This window comes from Asterias rubens, chromosome 14 (genome assembly GCF_902459465.1).
Source record: "Asterias rubens chromosome 14, eAstRub1.3, whole genome shotgun sequence".
NCBI classification, from domain to species: domain Eukaryota; kingdom Metazoa; phylum Echinodermata; class Asteroidea; order Forcipulatida; family Asteriidae; genus Asterias; species Asterias rubens.
In genome coordinates, this window is record NC_047075.1 from 1294135 (window position 1) to 1314486 (window position 20352).

At 38.1% G+C, this 20352-nt stretch overlaps 1 protein-coding gene across 5 annotated transcripts in view; it reads right to left on the minus strand.

The window, feature by feature from the left end:
- Window positions 1-13276: 13276 nt before the first annotated feature.
- Window positions 13277-20352, minus strand: part of LOC117299231 (protein TsetseEP-like) — a 34747-nt gene continuing 27671 nt past the window's right edge. For all 5 annotated transcript variants that reach the window (XM_033782703.1, XM_033782702.1, XM_033782701.1 and 2 more), the window contains 3 exons: window positions 18801-18968; window positions 17230-17345; window positions 13277-14181 (listed from right to left, as the gene is read on the minus strand). In XM_033782703.1, the coding sequence (XP_033638594.1) occupies window positions 14175-14181; window positions 17230-17345; window positions 18801-18968 (291 nt within the window). In that variant the 3' untranslated portion in view covers window positions 13277-14174. The remainder of the gene's footprint in view (window positions 14182-17229; window positions 17346-18800; window positions 18969-20352) is intronic.

Here is a 20352-nt window from a genome sequence, read left to right on the forward strand (position 1 = left end):
CGTATTATTTGCCTCCCACTCGCAAATTATTTACCAAGTGTAAAGCAAGGATTTCCCTATGCCATAGGGAACAGCGCAAACCAATGTTCTCAAGCGTAGAAAAAAGAACACAGACCGGGGTTCGAACTCTGTACCATTGGGTGTAGAGCCCGGAGCCCTTCCATTGGGCCACTACTACTCTTTCTTCATTTGCGTTCGAGTTTAATGTTATACCCTAGAGTGAACAACTTTATATCAAAGTATATTGTAACTTGTGCCTTCCACTCGCATTAATTATTGATTAGGGGTTAAGCAAGGATTTCCCTATGCCGTAGGGTACCGCGTAAACCAATGTTCTTCAACGCAGAAAAAGAACACACACCGGGGTTCGAACCCAGCACCTTTGGCTTCAGAATCCGGAGCCCTACCACTGGGCCACTGTCCTTCTTGATAATAATGGGTTCGATTTTAATTATAAACCTTAAAGTGAACAACTTTAAAATCAAAATGTATTGTAGCTTATGCCTTCCACTCGCAAGTTATTTATTAGGTATTAAGCAAGGATTTCCCTATGCCATAGGGTTCCGCTTAAACCAATGTTCTTACGCGTAGAAAAAGACACAAGCCGGGGCTCGAACTCAGTACCTTTGCGTTCAGAATCCGGAGCTCTACCACTGGGCCACCGCTCTTCTTAAGAACAATGGGCTCGAGTTTTACTATATACCTTAGAGTGAACAACTTTAAATCCAAACGTATAATAGAGAGTGCATTCCACTGGCGTGTTTTACAAGGATTTCCCGATGCCATAGTACCCCAGGTAATGTAAAGATTGGGACTGGGTACAACAGAGTTGAAGCATGCACAAATTCGACGGTGTTTGGGATAAATAAAATGCACGGGACTAAAACGGGTCTATTAAACTGAGAAAATATCAGCGATTGAAAAAGTCTCTAGAAGCGGGGCAAATCGGGCGAATGGGGGGGGGGGGGGCATATTCAAACACAGGGCGTTATGTGGCAAACAAAACCATTAATTATTATATTCAATAAATTATTGATAATTTTAAGTAATTTAACTCTGATAAGGAACGGCACGGATTCTTTTTAATGATTTGTTTTTAATTATTATTTTTATTATTCGAATTGGTACATATCACATTAAACTGCTCTTTAAATAAAAATAAATAAATAAATAAATAAATAAATAAATAAATAAATAAATAAATAAATAAATAATACAGCCAATTCACACACTCACATTTTATCAGCAAAAAATGTGTACAAAATATTGTAATTAAATTATTAAAGAATTAAAACGTCGAGTGTATGTGTGTGTAAATAATACAAATTGGCAGAGTTATATCTTTATATTTATTTATTTCATTTCTCGGGAATAAAAAGTAAAATATTGCACATTAATTACGTTAAAAACATTTAAAAAATATAGAAACAGCTGGAGCCCGAAGGATTGCATTGAAGAAACACTGCTAAGCAATGTAAACATTGCCAAACATTGATGTAATATATACTATGTACTTCACAAATCCGCAATGAATCGTTAGATACAATAAGAGAAATCCCTAAATTTAAAGGGGAAAAAACAACCTATACTGAATGACAGAGAATTAACTAGGGAGCGATAAACACACCATCGCACATTGTGTTGTGAACAGTAGACCTACATACAAAAGCATACCAGCTAAATGTAGTGTATAGCTACGATGCCACAAACATAGAAATCACAGACATTGCTAATACCAGTGTTCTTGAGAGGTCTGAAAGACTCTATCGAATCAGAATATACGAATAAACATTAGTCTTGCCTGAAAAGTTACCTGAAGATTAAAACCACACCAAAATGCTCTAAATATCGTCCACGGTGACAGCCAGAGTCAACTGCATGCTTGAATACATGTGTACGCGGCAAATTACTTGGGACGAAGCATTGGTTATAAGACCAACTACAGGGTACCCGACTGTTCGTTTAAATCCAAATTAAGGCACTATCTCCAAAAGTAGCCATCGCAGACGACTAAAATAAAGATTTTCCTGCTCCTCGCCCCCAATTACACCTAGGTATGAAATTTCAGGCGATTTGGAAGACAATAATTTCGACCGATTTTTGAAAAAACGACAAGTGCCGTTTTTTCACCCTCGGAAATTATTTCGCTCCGAATTGCCTCAAAATTTAACCAAAAGAAGTTCGTCATGTGTAAAAGACAGTCTCCAAGTTACAGGTTGCTGGAACAATAGGATGGGTCTCAAATATTCATTTTAATATTGATTTTAAACCGTCGTACTATCCGAAATAAGGCATTATCTCAAAAAGTAGCCATCGTAGACGACTAAAACCAAGATTTTCCTGCTCCTCGCCCCCAATTACACCTAGGTATGAAATTTCATGCGATTTGGAAGACAACAATTTCGGCCAATTTTTGAAAAAACGACAAGGGGGTAAGCTTGACGTTTTTTCAACCTCGGAAATGTTTTCTCGCCGAATTGCCTCAAAATTTAACCAAAGGAAGTTCATCATGTGTAAAAGACAGTCTCCAAGTTACAGGTTGCTGGAACAATAGGATGGGTCTCAAATATTCATTTTAATCTTGATTTTAAACCGTCGTACTATCCGAACTAAGGCATTATCTCAAAAAGTAGCCATCGTAGACGACTAAAACCAAGATTTTCCTGCTCCGCGCCCTCTATTACACCTAGGTATGAAATTTCAGGCGATTTGGAAGACAAAAATTTCGGCCGATTTTTGAAAAAACGACAAGGGGGTAAGCTTGACGTTTTTTCAACCTCGGAAATGTTTTCTCTCCGAATTGCCTCAAAATTTAACCAAAGGAAGTTCGTCATGTGTAAAAGACAGTCTCCAAGTTACAGGTTGCTGGAACAATAGGATGGGTCTCAAATATTCATTTTAAACTTGATTTTAAACCGTCGTACTATCCGAACTAAGGCATTATCTCAAAAAGTAGCCATCGTAGACGACTAAAACCAAGATTTTCCTGCTCCGCGCCCTCTATTACACCTAGGTATGAAATTTCAGGCGATTTGGAAGACAAAAATTTCGGCAGATTTTTGAAAAAACGACAAGGGGGTAAGCTTGACGTTTTTTCAACCTCGGAAATGTTTTCTCTCCGAATTGCCTCAAAATTTAACCAAAGGAAGTTCGTCATGTGTAAAAGACAGTCTCCAAGTTACAGGTTGCTGGAACAATAGGATGGGTCTCAAATATTCATTTTAAACTTGATTTTAAACCGTCGTACTATCCGAACTAAGGCATTATCTCAAAAAGTAGCCATCGTAGACGACTAAAACCAAGATTTTCCTGCTCCGCGCCCTCTATTACACCTAGGTATGAAATTTCAGGCGATTTGGAAGACAAAAATTTCGGCCGATTTTTGAAAAAACGACAAGGGGGTAAGCTTGACGTTTTTTCAACCTCGGAAATGTTTTTTCTCCGAATTGCCTCAAAATTTAACCAAAGGAAGTTCGTCATGTGTAAAAGACAGTCTCCAAGTTACAGGTTGCTGGAACAATAGGATGGGTCTCAAATATTCATTTTAAACTTGATTTTAAACCGTCGTACTATCCGAACTAAGGCATTATCTCAAAAAGTAGCCATCGTAGACGACTAAAACCAAGATTTTCCTGCTCCGCGCCCTCTATTACACCTAGGTATGAAATTTCAGGCGATTTGGAAGACAAAAATGTCGGCCGATTTTTGAAAAAACGACAAGGGGGTAAGCTTGACGTTTTTTCAACCTCGGAAATGTTTTCTCTCCGAATTGCCTCAAAATTTAACCAAAGGAAGTTCGTCATGTGTAAAAGACAGTCTCCAAGTTACAGGTTGCTGGAACAATAGGATGGGTCTCAAATATTCATTTTAAACTTGATTTTAAACCGTCGTACTATCCGAACTAAGGCATTATCTCAAAAAGTAGCCATCGTAGACGACTAAAACCAAGATTTTCCTGCTCCGCGCCCTCTATTACACCTAGGTATGAAATTTCAGGCGATTTGGAAGACAAAAATTTCGGCCGATTTTTGAAAAAACGACAAGGGGGTAAGCTTGACGTTTTTTCAACCTCGGAAATGTTTTCTCTCCGAATTGCCTCAAAATTTAACCAAAGGAAGTTCGTCATGTGTAAAAGACAGTCTCCAAGTTACAGGTTGCTGGAACAATAGGATGGGTCTCAAATATTCATTTTAAACTTGATTTTAAACCGTCGTACTATCCGAACTAAGGCATTATCTCAAAAAGTAGCCATCGTAGACGACTAAAACCAAGATTTTCCTGCTCCGCGCCCTCTATTACACCTAGGTATGAAATTTCAGGCGATTTGGAAGACAAAAATTTCGGCCGATTTTTGAAAAAACGACAAGGGGGTAAGCTTGACGTTTTTTCAACCTCGGAAATGTTTTCTCTCCGAATTGCCTCAAAATTTAACCAAAGGAAGTTCGTCATGTGTAAAAGACAGTCTCCAAGTTACAGGTTGCTGGAACAATAGGATGGGTCTCAAATATTCATTTTAAACTTGATTTTAAACCGTCGTACTATCCGAACTAAGGCATTATCTCAAAAAGTAGCCATCGTAGACGACTAAAACCAAGATTTTCCTGCTCCGCGCCCTCTATTACACCTAGGTATGAAATTTCAGGCGATTTGGAAGACAAAAATTTCGGCCGATTTTTGAAAAAACGACAAGGGGGTAAGCTTGACGTTTTTTCAACCTCGGAAATGTTTTCTCTCCGAATTGCCTCAAAATTTAACCAAAGGAAGTTCGTCATGTGTAAAAGACAGTCTCCAAGTTACAGGTTGCTGGAACAATAGGATGGGTCTCAAATATTCATTTTAATCTTGATTTTAAACCGTCGTACTATCCGAACTAAGGCATTATCTCAAAAAGTAGCCATCGTAGACGACTAAAACCAAGATTTTCCTGCTCCGCGCCCTCTATTACACCTAGGTATGAAATTTCAGGCGATTTGGAAGACAAAAATTTCGGCCGATTTTTGAAAAAACGACAAGGGGGTAAGCTTGACGTTTTTTCAACCTCGGAAATGTTTTCTCTCCGAATTGCCTCAAAATTTAACCAAAGGAAGTTCGTCATGTGTAAAAGACAGTCTCCAAGTTACAGGTTGCTGGAACAATAGGATGGGTCTCAAATATTCATTTTAAACTTGATTTTAAACCGTCGTACTATCCGAACTAAGGCATTATCTCAAAAAGTAGCCATCGTAGACGACTAAAACCAAGATTTTCCTGCTCCGCGCCCTCTATTACACCTAGGTATGAAATTTCAGGCGATTTGGAAGACAAAAATTTCGGCCGATTTTTGAAAAAACGACAAGGGGGTAAGCTTGACGTTTTTTCAACCTCGGAAATGTTTTCTCTCCGAATTGCCTCAAAATTTAACCAAAGGAAGTTCGTCATGTGTAAAAGACAGTCTCCAAGTTACAGGTTGCTGGAACAATAGGATGGGTCTCAAATATTCATTTTAAACTTGATTTTAAACCGTCGTACTATCCGAACTAAGGCATTATCTCAAAAAGTAGCCATCGTAGACGACTAAAACCAAGATTTTCCTGCTCCGCGCCCTCTATTACACCTAGGTATGAAATTTCAGGCGATTTGGAAGACAAAAATTTCGGCCGATTTTTGAAAAAACGACAAGGGGGTAAGCTTGACGTTTTTTCAACCTCGGAAATGTTTTCTCTCCGAATTGCCTCAAAATTTAACCAAAGGAAGTTCGTCATGTGTAAAAGACAGTCTCCAAGTTACAGGTTGCTGGAACAATAGGATGGGTCTCAAATATTCATTTTAAACTTGATTTTAAACCGTCGTACTATCCGAACTAAGGCATTATCTCAAAAAGTAGCCATCGTAGACGACTAAAACCAAGATTTTCCTGCTCCGCGCCCTCTATTACACCTAGGTATGAAATTTCAGGCGATTTGGAAGACAAAAATTTCGGCCGATTTTTGAAAAAACGACAAGGGGGTAAGCTTGACGTTTTTTCAACCTCGGAAATGTTTTCTCTCCGAATTGCCTCAAAATTTAACCAAAGGAAGTTCGTCATGTGTAAAAGACAGTCTCCAAGTTACAGGTTGCTGGAACAATAGGATGGGTCTCAAATATTCATTTTAATCTTGATTTTAAACCGTCGTACTATCCGAACTAAGGCATTATCTCAAAAAGTAGCCATCGTAGACGACTAAAACCAAGATTTTCCTGCTCCGCGCCCTCTATTACACCTAGGTATGAAATTTCAGGCGATTTGGAAGACAAAAATTTCGGCCGATTTTTGAAAAAACGACAAGGGGGTAAGCTTGACGTTTTTTCAACCTCGGAAATGTTTTCTCTCCGAATTGCCTCAAAATTTAACCAAAGAAAGTTCGTCATGTGTGAAAGACAGTCTCCAAGTTACAGGTTTCTGGAACAATAGGATGGGTCTCAAATATTCATTTTAATCTTGATTTTAAACCGTCGTACTATCCGAACTAAGGCATTATCTCAAAAAGTAGCCATCGTAGACGACTAAAACCAAGATTTTCCTGCTCCGCGCCCTCTATTACACCTAGGTATGAAATTTCAGGCGATTTGAAAGACAAAAATGTCGGCCGATTTTTGAAAAAACGACAAGGGGGTAAGCTTGACGTTTTTTCAACCTCGGAAATGTTTTCTCTCCGAATTGCCTCAAAATTTAACCAAAGGAAGTTCGTCATGTGTAAAAGACAGTCTCCAAGTTACAGGTTGCTGGAACAATAGGATGGGTCTCAAATATTCATTTTAAACTTGATTTTAAACCGTCGTACTATCCGAACTAAGGCATTATCTCAAAAAGTAGCCATCGTAGACGACTAAAACCAAGATTTTCCTGCTCCGCGCCCTCTATTACACCTAGGTATGAAATTTCAGGCGATTTGGAAGACAAAAATTTCGGCCGATTTTTGAAAAAACGACAAGGGGGTAAGCTTGACGTTTTTTCAACCTCGGAAATGTTTTCTCTCCGAATTGCCTCAAAATTTAACCAAAGAAAGTTCGTCATGTGTTAAAGACAGTCTCCAAGTTACAGGTTGCTGGAACAATAGGATGGGTCTCAAATATTCATTTTAATCTTGATTTAAAACCGTCGTACTATCCGAACTAAGGCATTATCTAAAAAAGTAGCCATCGTAGACGTCTAAAACCAAGATTTTCCTGCTCCGCGCCCTCTATTACACCTAGGTATGAAATTTCAGGCGATTTGGAAGACAAAAATTTCGGCCGATTTTTGAAAAAACGACAAGGGTACCAAGCTTGACGTTTTTTCAACCTCGGAAATGTTTTCTCTCCGAATTGCCTCAAAATTTAACCAAAGAAAGTTCGTCATGTGTAAAAGACAGTCTCCAAGTTACAGGTTGCTGGAACAATAGGATGGGTGTCAAATATTCATTTTAATCTTGATTTTAAACCGTCGTACTATCCGAACTAAGGCATTATCTCAAAAAGTAGACATCGTAGACGACTAAAACCAAGATTTTCCTGCTCCTCGCCCCCAATTACACCTAGGTATGAAATTTTAGTCGATTTGGAAGACAACAATTTCGGCCGATTTTTGAAAAAACGCTGGACGTTTTTTCAACCTCGGAAATTTTTAGCAGAATAGTTAGTAGAGGTATCATACCATTTGTTAGCTTTTTGTTATGGCCTGTGAGGCGCAAACAGCGGAGCGACTTGAACGGGAGACCACGCGCGCGAGTCGAGTGACGGGACGGCCTCCCCACTCGCGTATGTGGTCTCCCGTTCCAGTCGCTTAATCTCGCAGCTCTCCAAGCCACATATGCATTGACAAAGTCTAACCACTGATGCATAACAATCATGAAACAAACAAACAAACAAACCAACCAACAAACCAACATAGTTTTATTTAATTATTTTTAATAATTGGCAAAGCACCTCATTCTTTAATTTTATTTAATTATACACATCCAATCCTTTGTTTATTACACAATAACACAAGTCTTTGAGCCCAATAAAGTCTGTAAGCAACAACAATTCGCTAAGCATGAAATTTCTTCCTTCATAAAAAAAAAAGATTACCAACCAAATTTTAATTTGTTGCATATCATTGCTTATTACTGGCATTCAGCTGTTGTTTGATTATCCTGAATATCACAATAAAATTTGGTTGGTAATCCTATTTTCATGCTAAGCCAACTTTTGTGCTTACAGACTTTATGAAATTGGGCCCAGGTCCAATAAAGAAATTTAATTTTTTGTTCTTCTCATTTTGATTTCAAAAGACCTGTAAATCACCTCTTTTCTTGTAGACCTTTAACATGCTGCCCCATCTTGGTCATGTTCCTATTATCGAATATCAATAATGAATACTAATACTCATCTTGCAATTAGAAACCAGACTATTTTGTTCTTCCAGCCTCGGTTTGGCAACATTGATATCAATGGGAGAAATTTAAGATGGCTGCACCGTGATAACGGTCTAGGGATAGACTGGAGTTCAAGGCATGTAATGTTACCTGCTACATTTACATCGTTAATTGTATAGAAAATAAGGATAGATATTGTATTACTGAGTCAAGTGCTATCATTCATTAACGTTATCAATCGTCTGTACAATATGATCTAAATGGGTTTTTCAACTGATTTTAAAGGCACTGGACACTATTGGTAATTACTCAAACTGTTAGCATAACAATGTGCTAGGTGACTAACAACCGTGAGCTGTTGATAGTGTAAGACATTGTGAGAAATAGCTCCCTCTAATGTAACATAATTTTAGAGAAAGATAATTTCTCACTCATATAGTAAAAGACTTCAAGCCTGAAGCCTTTTATTAGGCATCTGAAAACACACACCTTTGTGCAACAGGGGTAGTTTTGCTTTCATTATTATATTGCAACCTTAATGGCCACTTGAGTCATATTTAATGCACATTTTGGGATACACCAATTGAAAATACTGGTCTTTGACAATGACCAATGGGGTCCAGTGCCTTTAAGTTAAAAATTGCTTTTTATACCAGACTACATAATCCGTGACATTAAAATATGAAAAATGATTTTTGGAAATGTGTTCCCCATTACTGTGTAATATCTGTCAATGTTGCTTCCAAATATTAGTGTTTTTTTTTTCCTTTCAGATCTCTAAATATTAACTATTCACCCCAAGAAAACAATGAAAAAACCTTTAAGAAACCTTCACAAATAATATCATCTTTTTCATACATCCATAATAGAAGTTTTTAAACAGTAGAGGTTATCAGAAGCCAATGATAAACAACAATCAACTTAACTCAACACCAATGTACCATGATAAACTATAGTCTGGCCCATGTTTTGCATAATGAAATACATAATCCTTTTGTACATGTAGATACTAGGAATAAGACAAACATGGCCGCCACATGATTCAGATCTGAAATGTGTACATGCTCATGATCGTCGTCGACAAAAAATGAAACATTTTATATTATCTCTAAACCTCTTGAATTAGTCATTAAAGTTATTGTAGAAAAATACATTCAAAATGAAAGATTTACATTGTTGTAGTTTTTTACATAAAATCATCACAATTCACAGACTTCCAAATATGGTCATGGTAAGATTTGCCAGTAGAAGAATTCAAATCATCAAAGCCTCGGTGCAAAAACGCTGTATTTCTCTCCTACGCCCATACGCCAACATTCAGACGATTTCAGACTTGTGCATAACCTAGAGCAAGTGCACAATGGTTAACTAAAGGTTGACCATTTGCACTCGAACCCAGGCTGGTCGGCCATTGGTTGACTACTGTGGTCAACCATTTGGAACCAGCCTTGAGCCCTTGGTCCCTTCACTGGTCCCAACAGCTGTTCCTTTCACAAATGTGTAAAGCCGCATAGGGGAACCAGTGACACTATAGCAAAAAGGCGGAAGGTTGACTAGACTTTCAAATGAGTCGTTCGAGTAAGTGCGCACTACGCATGTACGTAGCTGGTCGGTAGTCAACCATGGGTGCCCACTCGAACTTGCTCTGAAATGCTAGTGCTACTTTAAAAGTTTTTGCACTGAAACATCTTTCTCTCTTATTAAAATCCATAATTATCTACAAACTGTCCCTCTCTTTTACATAGATCATAACCCATCAGTAAAACACCCAAATACATTGCAATTTTAGTGCCTAAAGAGTAGCTACAAAAGAAGCTAAAGCTTGCAACAATTAAGGAATAAAATCATACACAACTAAATAAACTGCATTTTGATAATACGACTTAAAACCTAGTCTTGTGGGCAAGTCGTTAAATGTCTGTCACGGTGATAGAATTCCAAATCTCCCCGCGGTACTCTCGAGACTGCTGGCCCCGTGAGACTACTGCTCTCACGACTACGGTCCCATGAGTAGAAGTCGGCAACCAGCAGTTTGTTCAAGAGCAGTGATCTCGTGAGAGCACCACCACAACTCGACTATCTCACCCCGCGGCAGACCATTCACGACTTGTCCACAAGTCTACTTGAAATCAAGTCTAGTGACATTCACTATTGTGACTGGGGTGCGTGTTTGTATTTTGTTCACACTTAAAAGTTGAAAATAATTGTCATAAGAGTTCTCTACATATGATGGTGTTCGTTTTCTTTCATTAAAGGGAAGGTACACGTTTGGTAACTACTCAAAACAAATATTAACTTAAAAACTGACTTGGTATCGAGCATTGAAGAGCTGTTGATAGTATAAAACATTGTGAGAAACGGCTCCCTCTGAAGTAGCATAGTTTTTAAAATAGAGGTAATTTCTCACTAAAATAATAAAAGACTTCTAGCTAAAAGTCTTTTATTCCTACTGAAAGCACACAAATTCGTCCAACAAGGGTGTTTTTTCTTTCATCAATTTCTTCCAACTCCGATGACCAATTGAGCTCAAATTTTCACAGGTTTGTTATTTTATGCATAATGTTGAGATACACCAGGTGAGAAGACTGGTCTTTGACAATAACCAATAGTGTACCTTCCCTTTAATAGCTTTTCACTGTTAGGTGAACTAATAAACAAGTATGCCTTTTAAACAAAAACATTACTTTAAATACACCCAAACGCAAATCAAAATAAACATGGTCCCCTCTTAGAATTTTATGAATATTTAAGCTCATGAATATTGATGAAAAACAAATGAATATTCATGCAGTAATTTCTAGTACTATTAAACACCACAGCATAGTCTTTCTATTTTTTTTAAGGGCATGCAACTTCTAGGTTATTCATACAAAAAATTACAACAAATCACATTATTATTTATAACAAAATCATGCAAATATATTCAGATTAATTAAAACAAAACAGCTGACAGTAACATATATTATAAAGAAATTTGGTCAACAGGTTTTCCATCAAGTTCTGAAAAGAGCAGCCAGGCAACTCTCCGCTTCAAATTTTGTCTAATTAGAGAAAAAAGTCAGCGTCAAGCCCTTCTGAACATTGTTATTACTGTTGAAACAAAAAGTTGAATTCACTTATTTATGTTTCAATTAAGGGGAAATGTCCATAAAAACAGAAAGAGTCGATGTGTTATTACATAACTTGTTTTCAAAGTTTAAACAAACAATTAGTAGGATTGTGTTTCGCCATCGCAATAAAATAGCCAAAGAAAAACTAGGAAAAGTTGTTATTCGATTGTGCACCTTTCATCGGCTACAAGTTTACAATGAGAAAACAGATGCGAATTACATTCATGCATATACATTTGGTCAGATTGAAAAGCTTGTTATATGAATATTTACAGAATCTAATTCATTGTGTCAATCATTTTTAAATCGTCAATTGCAACTAAATTTAGTCAAAGAAACTCAAACATATACTGAAAACAAAGATTAACATAAAGGTCACTTTCGGACAAAATTATTCGCAAGTAATTTGCTATTTCATAACCTTATGAAAAATTCATCAAATTTTTAAATGCAGTTTTTAATTTCATTCAGAAAATAAACATGAATAACTTTGTGATTATTGTTAACCTCTATAAAAACTCAAAATGTTTGTTTTTTTACGCTAATAATATTTTAAATTACAACCAAATGGAATTGTGAATGAACAAATTAATTATTCATGACATGATCATGTTTCTACTTTTGAGGCTTATGGTAAAAATAACAAAATGACTCGAACGTGTGAAGTGGAATGACTACAGAGTGCGCTATGCGTGTAGCTAAGGCAAGATGTTCAAATCTAAAGCAGTGCATACAACTTCATTAATTTGATATTTACATCGTCCACGTGAACAAAACATTTTGAAACAAAATTTCACTGGATATTGAATTCTTTTTTTCTTTTTCTTTTTTTTTTTGGGGGGGGGGGGTGGGGGTGATTTGAGCGAAAATGAATGTGTGCTCTTGGACAAATTTCAACAACAATGTCCGCAGACATAATGTTTTTACTGTGCCCACCTTGCTTGTTTACTGCTTACTTGACAGCAGTTTATGTAAATAGGGCCCAATTCCATTGAGCTGCTTCAGCAAAAAATTTGCTTAAGCACGAAAATAGCTCGCTTATTTTACACATGTTACTGGCAAAAATATCATGCCATATACATTGCTTGTGACTGGTATTTAGCTGTGGTTTACTTAGCATAACAATTGAGTGGAGTCTTGGCCGGTATTCTGATTTTACTAAGCAAGGACTTCATTGTGCTTAGCTACTTTTTGTGCTAAGCAGCTCGATAAATTTGAGCTCAGATGTGTGATGCAACAATGGAATAAATTTATACTGGTGCTTACACACGTTTTCTGCCATAACAAGCACCACAAATCTGCTTAGCAGTTAACAGCTTTATGCAATGTGGCCAGAGTGATTTTGAAAGGTAGAGGACAGGAAAGGTTGTGGGAGGGATGACGTATGCAATTGTATCAAAAACGACTTTAGCAGAGATGGATTTCTGTAAGTACCATCAACAGAGTTTCGTTTAATATGCCTTGGGGAGACAAGAACAAGACTTAGAGTGCGACCGGTTATCCGCTTTAACTATACTCCATCAGTGTTAGATGACTGATTACCAGCCAAAGTTAAGACTGGCGACTGATACAACACGGACAGAAACTGGGAATATCACAGACAGACAAACAACCATCGACATCTTGCTGCAAAAACAGGGTCTTCAGCAACATACCTCAAAATGGAAAACAATTTTGCACAACCAGCGAAACACAACATGCAAATAGTACACCACTTTCATTCAACACTTGCCAGCGATTACATGTGGAGCCACCGCACTGGGAGGGTGACTGTGGATTTGCTTAAACCATAGAGCAAGGACCCTTGCTCTATGCCTAAACCACACAAACACACTACATGCAGTAATACATATCGAAGTAAACAGCCAACCAGACAACGAAAATTAGAATCACGTTATTTCAAAAACCAAGGCAAAACTCAGTATTTCTGATTAAAAAAATTAACAGAGGCACGCCCGGTATTTTTTTTGGGGGGGAGGTAGAAGGTTGGGGGTACAGTCATGGACGGACAGTGAATTCGAAAAAGTAACAAAAACAGGGCTTATTTTATCCGCAACAAGTCAATTAACCAATTATCTTTTTTTGTGGTCGAGACCTGGAAGTCCGAGACCAGGACTAAGACCAACGTCCTAAAATCGAGATCAACTCTTCCGAGACTGAGACTTTTGCAGTCCGAGACCAAGGCGAGACCTAAGACTGCAGAAAAGGGTCTTGAACCAGTCTCAAGACTGAGACCAGGCCTCAGAAACTACCACACTGTCAACTATAGCGCCCAGCCAAATCTAGTCAAGTGCCTCTGGCGTTGCTGTTCTACTTGACTCACAAGCAGCTTTTTGCCACCAAAAAATTAACTTTCTTTGCACTTTCTCTCTGCAAGATAATCACAAAGATTATTTCTACCAAGACATGATTTTTTTCCTCATAAAGTAACCTGCATTCGTCTACATTTCTTGCATTGATTATTTGTTTTCATCGTCAGCAAAAACATTATGGTTTGTTGTGTTGTGTTTAAAAATAAGTCAGGAAAAAAAAAGCAAAGCAAAAATTCAAGCTGAAAGGAATATGATTAAGCAAATTAAAAAAAATGACAAAAAAGGAGAGGAAAAGATGAATTACGAAGTTATAAAATGGAGTGACAATACTTTACAAGTCCGTCATGGTTGAAGTGTGGACTGTGTGCACGCAACGATCACGCTGCACGCATTCCATTTTATTTCCTGGGTAGAAACAAATCGAAAGTTGTTAGTAAAAACTCTTTATTATGGGACAGCTCCATTAAAAAGTTTCCGAGTATGATCACACACAAATTGAGTATACATCCTTTTCAGTGAGCGAGTGTGTCTACAATGAATTACTTGGGTCATTAAACTTAATGGATGAGCAGTTAATTTGCCTGGCAGTCAGCAGCCCCACTGGTTTGTGCATGATCCAATGAGGTCCTCTGTTTCAAGAATTACATAGAGATAACAGGTGTGAGTTGCCAGATAAAAAAAGGATGTGTTATTTTTAGCCTCTTTCTTTAATGGAGCATTCCCATTACGTGGTCCATTTTCATTAGGGGCTGTTTCAGCAGACAAATCTTCTAAGTACAGACACCAAGGTTACCAGGCAAAAAAACATGTTATGTCTTTGTTTTGACTGGTACTCTGCATAACATGTAATGCCTGTTTCTCACTGGTATGGTACACAACATGTAATGCTTAAGTTTTGGACTGGTTCCCTGCATAACATGTAATGCATCTTTGTCACTGGTGCTCTGCATAACATGTAATGCCTGTTTCTCACTGGTATGACTGGTACCTTACATGACATGTAATGACTGTTTTTCAATATAATCCTTCTCACAGGTTACCAACTAAGCAATAGGCTTAGCCTAAGTTGTTGAAGTTGTACCAGCCACAGATTTGCATGTGGGTGCTAGACACAAGTTTTAATTATTGCTTTTAAGACGAATACACAACTCTTTCTTTCTCAAACCTTCACACATAATTTATTGCTTTTTCAAAATGGCTTCTCCTTATAAAGATTATTTTAACATGCAATGCTCAAGGATAATTTTGATTGGCTCATTCTCAATGGAGATCATCTGATTGGTCAGTTTATGAATACTTTCTGATTGGCCCTACATTCTTCGTGAATGACAATTCTATGAAAATCATTTGAACAAATAATTTCTGATAAATTTCGCTAGAAATTGAAGACACATTCAACTCATGAATGTTGGAAGCAGCAATGAATACAATAAAAAATACAACAAAATAACTTTCTGTGGAATGTTTGCATAGTGCCTAATATCAGGGCAAAATTTCATGGCTCTGCCTACCGTAAGCAAACAATTGTCGCTTACGGTGGCAGGGAAGTTCGCGCTTATGTCAAGCGTATTTCCTGGGTAAACATTGACTATTTGTTTACACGCCTGCATACTCATGTTTCTAGGCATTCTTCGCTTCAAAGCTAGCACAGAAATTCCACGCTTGTACAGTAAGCGTAGAATGGTAATCGCAAGCGCAGAGTTCGTTGGAAAGCGGAACCATGAAATTGGGCCCAGTCTCTGAAAACATAAACAAACTTCTTCTGTTTTTTCATCATTTCCTTTGATTTGTACAACTTTACAACTGCTAGAAAAATACTCCGTAGTAAACCTTGTGTCCATTAAACATTATTCTGTAATTTAAACTAATTTCTGAATTCTTGCATATATACGTAACACCACTGAAATTTTAAAATAAACTATACATTGGTGAAATTATTTTCAAAAATGTGCATATCTCTTCATTGTTGAATACTATATCTATCCCAAATTGGAATGCTGAATACAATGAAATAAAGATAGTAGTTGTCAACTGTTCGTAGAGAATAAGTTTTCTTAAACTGGAAATATTCGGTTTTTTTAAATTGGAAATGAAAGAAAACGAAAAATCAAAAAACGAAAAAAAAGTGCAAACATAACAACTAATAAAAAAATGTCAATAAATTTTACCCAAGACATTTGGAATCAAACTCTGAGTTATTCAATTTCATTTTTTTTTCTGCTTATCTTAACTGGACTTGTTGAAAAGTTGTTAAATGATCGTTGGGTGATAGCGTTAATAACTCTCTCGCAACTATACTCTCGCGACATTACTGCTACGCGCAAGGCTTTTGCTTCAGCACTACGGCCCCTTTGGGCAGTAGTCATCCCTTTGGCAATAAGTGTACAATCTTGTAGCGAACATAAGAGAAATTGATTTTTTGAGACCCCTGAAGAATCAACTTAATAGTGCTAACAACTCTCTCGCAACAGTACTCTCGCAAGACTACTGCTCCGCGCAAAACTGCTGCCCTTGCAACTACAACCCCCGTGAGGCAGTAGTCAGGAGAAAGCAATAAATAGACGTTAGAGCATGCACCGCCACATTTAACGACTTGTCCACAAGTCTTATCTTTTTAGAAGTATCAATCTTTCAGAACAAAGAAATGTTATCGCCGATGCGGAATTGCCGACTACAAAGTGTACTCGCATTCAAAATGAAAATAATAATCAAAGTCTGGTGCAATATTTCAATCAGGCCTCAAGACCAAAACCTCAGTGATTAACGCCTGGTTCAAAGGTCATGCGAGTTCAAAGTGAATTTGACCACAGAATTTCGCAACAAACAGTTCACTTAAGTTATACTGTGCTCAACTATCTACCGAGTATCCACTGCGCACATACAGTGACGTCAACTCTTGTATGATCCAGGCTTTACACCCCACATGGCTTTTGTATAAATCCAGGCTTGTCCAAAATGTGCAAATTTCACAAAGATCCAGACATGGGGCAGACAAAATCTTTCTTAACTTGCAGGAAAAAAATAATGAACATTGTGACAGGCAAGTTCTTTTCATGATTTACTTTTTTTTGAAAAACCATCTTGCTTTCCTTAACGGAAAAAACACCCAAATTCAATTAACAGCGTCTTAACAACTCCATTCTCATTTTGTTTTAAGATTATGTAGAGTTGGATTGTAACTGATGACCTTATAAAATTACAGACAAAATCAAAACAAAACTTGTCACTATAACTGATGAGACATCCACAAAACCTTGTAAAATAAAACTGCGACCGTGCCCCCTCAAAAAATAAGTAATGAATTCATTTTGTGAAGTCGAATCATCACCAGTGTAAATACCTAATACATTTTGTGAGTATGCCCGACTTATTTTAGCAAGAGAGGGCCACGGCAGCTACTTTAAAAATAAAAACTACAAACAGAAATTAGACTAAATTGTCGGTAAGTCTTACAAGTTCTGGAAAGCGTTGTATTTCGTCCTCCAGTCGGCGCTGGATGCTGCCTTCTTCTTCTTCTTGCCGGCCGCTAGAGCTCTTGCTTTGGCCATATCAGATAAATCCAGACTTCCCTATGTTTTGAAGAAAGCGAGAACCAACAAAGTATAAACATTTGTAACAGATTATTGTTTATTTAACAGTTTTTGTTGAGAGATCCCCTAACATCACAAGACCACGGACGACTGTCCTAGGGCCACCTACTCCTGTGGCTGAAACAGGGTTACCCTCTTCACAGTCCGTAAGGATGTAGGCTTGGGTATCATCCACTAGGAGCCACCTACTCCTGTGGCTGAAACAGGGTTACCCTCTTCAAAGTCCGCAAGGATGTCGGCTTGGGTATCATCTACTAGAAGCCACCTACTCCTGTGGTTGAAACAGGGTTACCCTCTTCACAGTCCGTAAGGATGTAGGCTTGGGTATCATCCAATAGGAGCCACCTACTCCTGGGGCTGAAACAGGGTTACCCTCTTCACAGTCCGTAAGGATGTAGGCTTGGGTATCATCTACTAGAAGCCACCTACTCCTGTGGCTGAAACAGGGTTACCCTCTTCACAGTCCGTAAGGATGTAGGCTTGGGTATCATCTACTAGAAGCCTGGCTGGTAGAGCAGAATGCACTACCTCCCCAACTTGTTTACGAAAGCAATTACAGTTAAGTGCCTCGCTGAAGAGCCCAAGTAAAATGACCAGGATTCGAGTCTACACTCTGCTGCTGACAACACCAGAGCTCGGCCATGTACAATGTATAGATGTTACTAACACAAAACACTGGACTCTGGTGTTTCTGGCAAGCAGAATGTGGGTTGAGTCGTAATGCTGGTGCCCTTGAGCAAGGCACTTGATCATAAATGCTCTGTAAAAAGTTGTGAAGGTAGTGCATTCTGCTCTACCAACCAGGCTCCTAGTGGATGAAACCCCAGATGCCTTCATCCTTGAGTAGCCCCTAGAGTAGGTGGCAACCATAGAGTTATGTACAAGAACTAGAGGGCACACTGGTGATGCTTCTTGCACAAACGCGACAGGACCGCAAGAAGACACGCGCACCATTCTATACGCACGATGAATAAGAAACACACGTTGGAGTTTGTGTTTATTGAACGCTACGCGATGCTGTTTTTTCAACTTACAAAATGGCCGCACAAACACACGCTATGCAATGCCTTTTTGTTCAACTTAGAAAATGGTCGCCTGCCCACATGCCGAGTCGCGTATATAGGCCAGTGTGCCCTCTAGTTCTAACTCTATGATTCTGCTCTACCAACCAGGCTCCTAGTGGACGATACCCATGCCTACATCCTCGAGTAGCCCCAGAAATAGGTGGCAACATACCCCTGGTTACAGTTGATTTGAGTCAATAGCCCAATCACCTTCAAGTGGACGTTCGGCCTTGAAATGTTAGCCCATATCTCATAAAAGAACTTAAATATAAAAATGGTCCAAACAGTCTGGTCACTTGTTGGTAGATGGGAATCAGTATACCATATCACCATTGTACACAGAGAACTTGAGGATGGTACCCAGACTTACCTCACTAGGTGCAGGTGCGGGCGGCGGTGCAGCCTTAGCTGGTGCTTCCTTCTGAGGTTTAACGGGTTCAGGGGGCGGGGGCGCCCTACTCTTTGCATGGTCGGGTTCGTCCGCAGGCTTAGGGGCTGGTTCAGGGGTTGGGGGTCTGACGACTACAGGTGCTGGCTCCTGGAAGAAAGATAAAGAGGGATAGTCCTGAAAGTTAATATTAGTTAATCAATTACACACTCGATCAAAACCATGACCAGTTTCTATGATCCTTATTGGCAAACTTTTCTGGAACCTTGGAGTTGAAGAAAACAGCAAAATAGAAGAGTTTAATGACTCGTGTCCGAAGACTCCGACTTGAGTCACAGCTTTAAAGACTCAGAAGCAATCAATCAAATAATTAAATCCTGCAGGTGGCAATCCGATACTCATAACTCACTAACCTCTCTAAAGGCAGTGGACACTATTGGTATTTACTCAAAATAATTATTATCAAAAAACCTTCCTTGGTAACGAGTAATGGGGAGAGGTTGGTAGTGTGAAACATTGTGAGAAACGGCTCCCTCTGAAGTAATGTAGTTTTTGAGAAAGAAGTAATTTTCCAAGAATTTGATTTTGAGACCTCAGATTTAGAATTTGAGGTCTCGAAATCAAGCATCTGAAAGCACACAATGGTGTTTTTTCTTTCATTATTATCGCGCAACTTTGATGACCGATTGAGCTCAAATTTTCACAGGTTTTTTATTTTATTCATAAGTTGAGATACACCAACTGTGAAGAACAAATACCAATAGTGTCCAGTGTGTTAAAAAAAGGCAAGATATTAATTAAATTTTGAAGGTGGCTACTGAGGGAGATTGCTAGATACTGTCAGGAAAATGATTCTACATCCTTGGTGAACATTTTAAAAAGCGGTATTTAAGGAGGAGTTTATGAGTGGTTTAGGGTGCAAATGAAGTGTTAGAAGGGGACCTTCAAAATTGAATGAATTTTAAAAACACCTGAGCGAATTTCACGCCTTACAGTTGATAAATCCTAACTTTTGAAAAGCGCAGATTAAACCTAAATAACCTTTTCTTTAATCAACCACATAGACATCAATATATATTGTTAGTAATTTAAGCTGCAAAGCTACAAACCTTCATAAATTATTAAAATCTCTCATAAACAACTATCACCTTTGCAATTTCAAAAACATGCAACAATTACCAATTTAATCTACGACATGCACATAGATATAAATAAACATTGTTAGTAACTTAAGCTGCTAAGCTACAAACCTTCATAAATTATTAAAATCTCTCACCCTTTGCAATTTCAAAGTTAGCCATAGGAAAATGCAACTGTTATCATTTGGTTAAAGGCAATGGACACTATTGGTAATTACTCGAAATAATTATTAGCATAAAACCTTACTAGGTAACAAGTAATTGGGAGAGGTTGATGGTATAAAACATTGTGAGAAACGGCTCCCTCTGAAGTAATGTTGTTTTAGAGAAAGAAGTAATTTTCCACGAATTTGATTTCGAGACCTCAGATTTAGAATTTGAGGTCTCGAAATCAA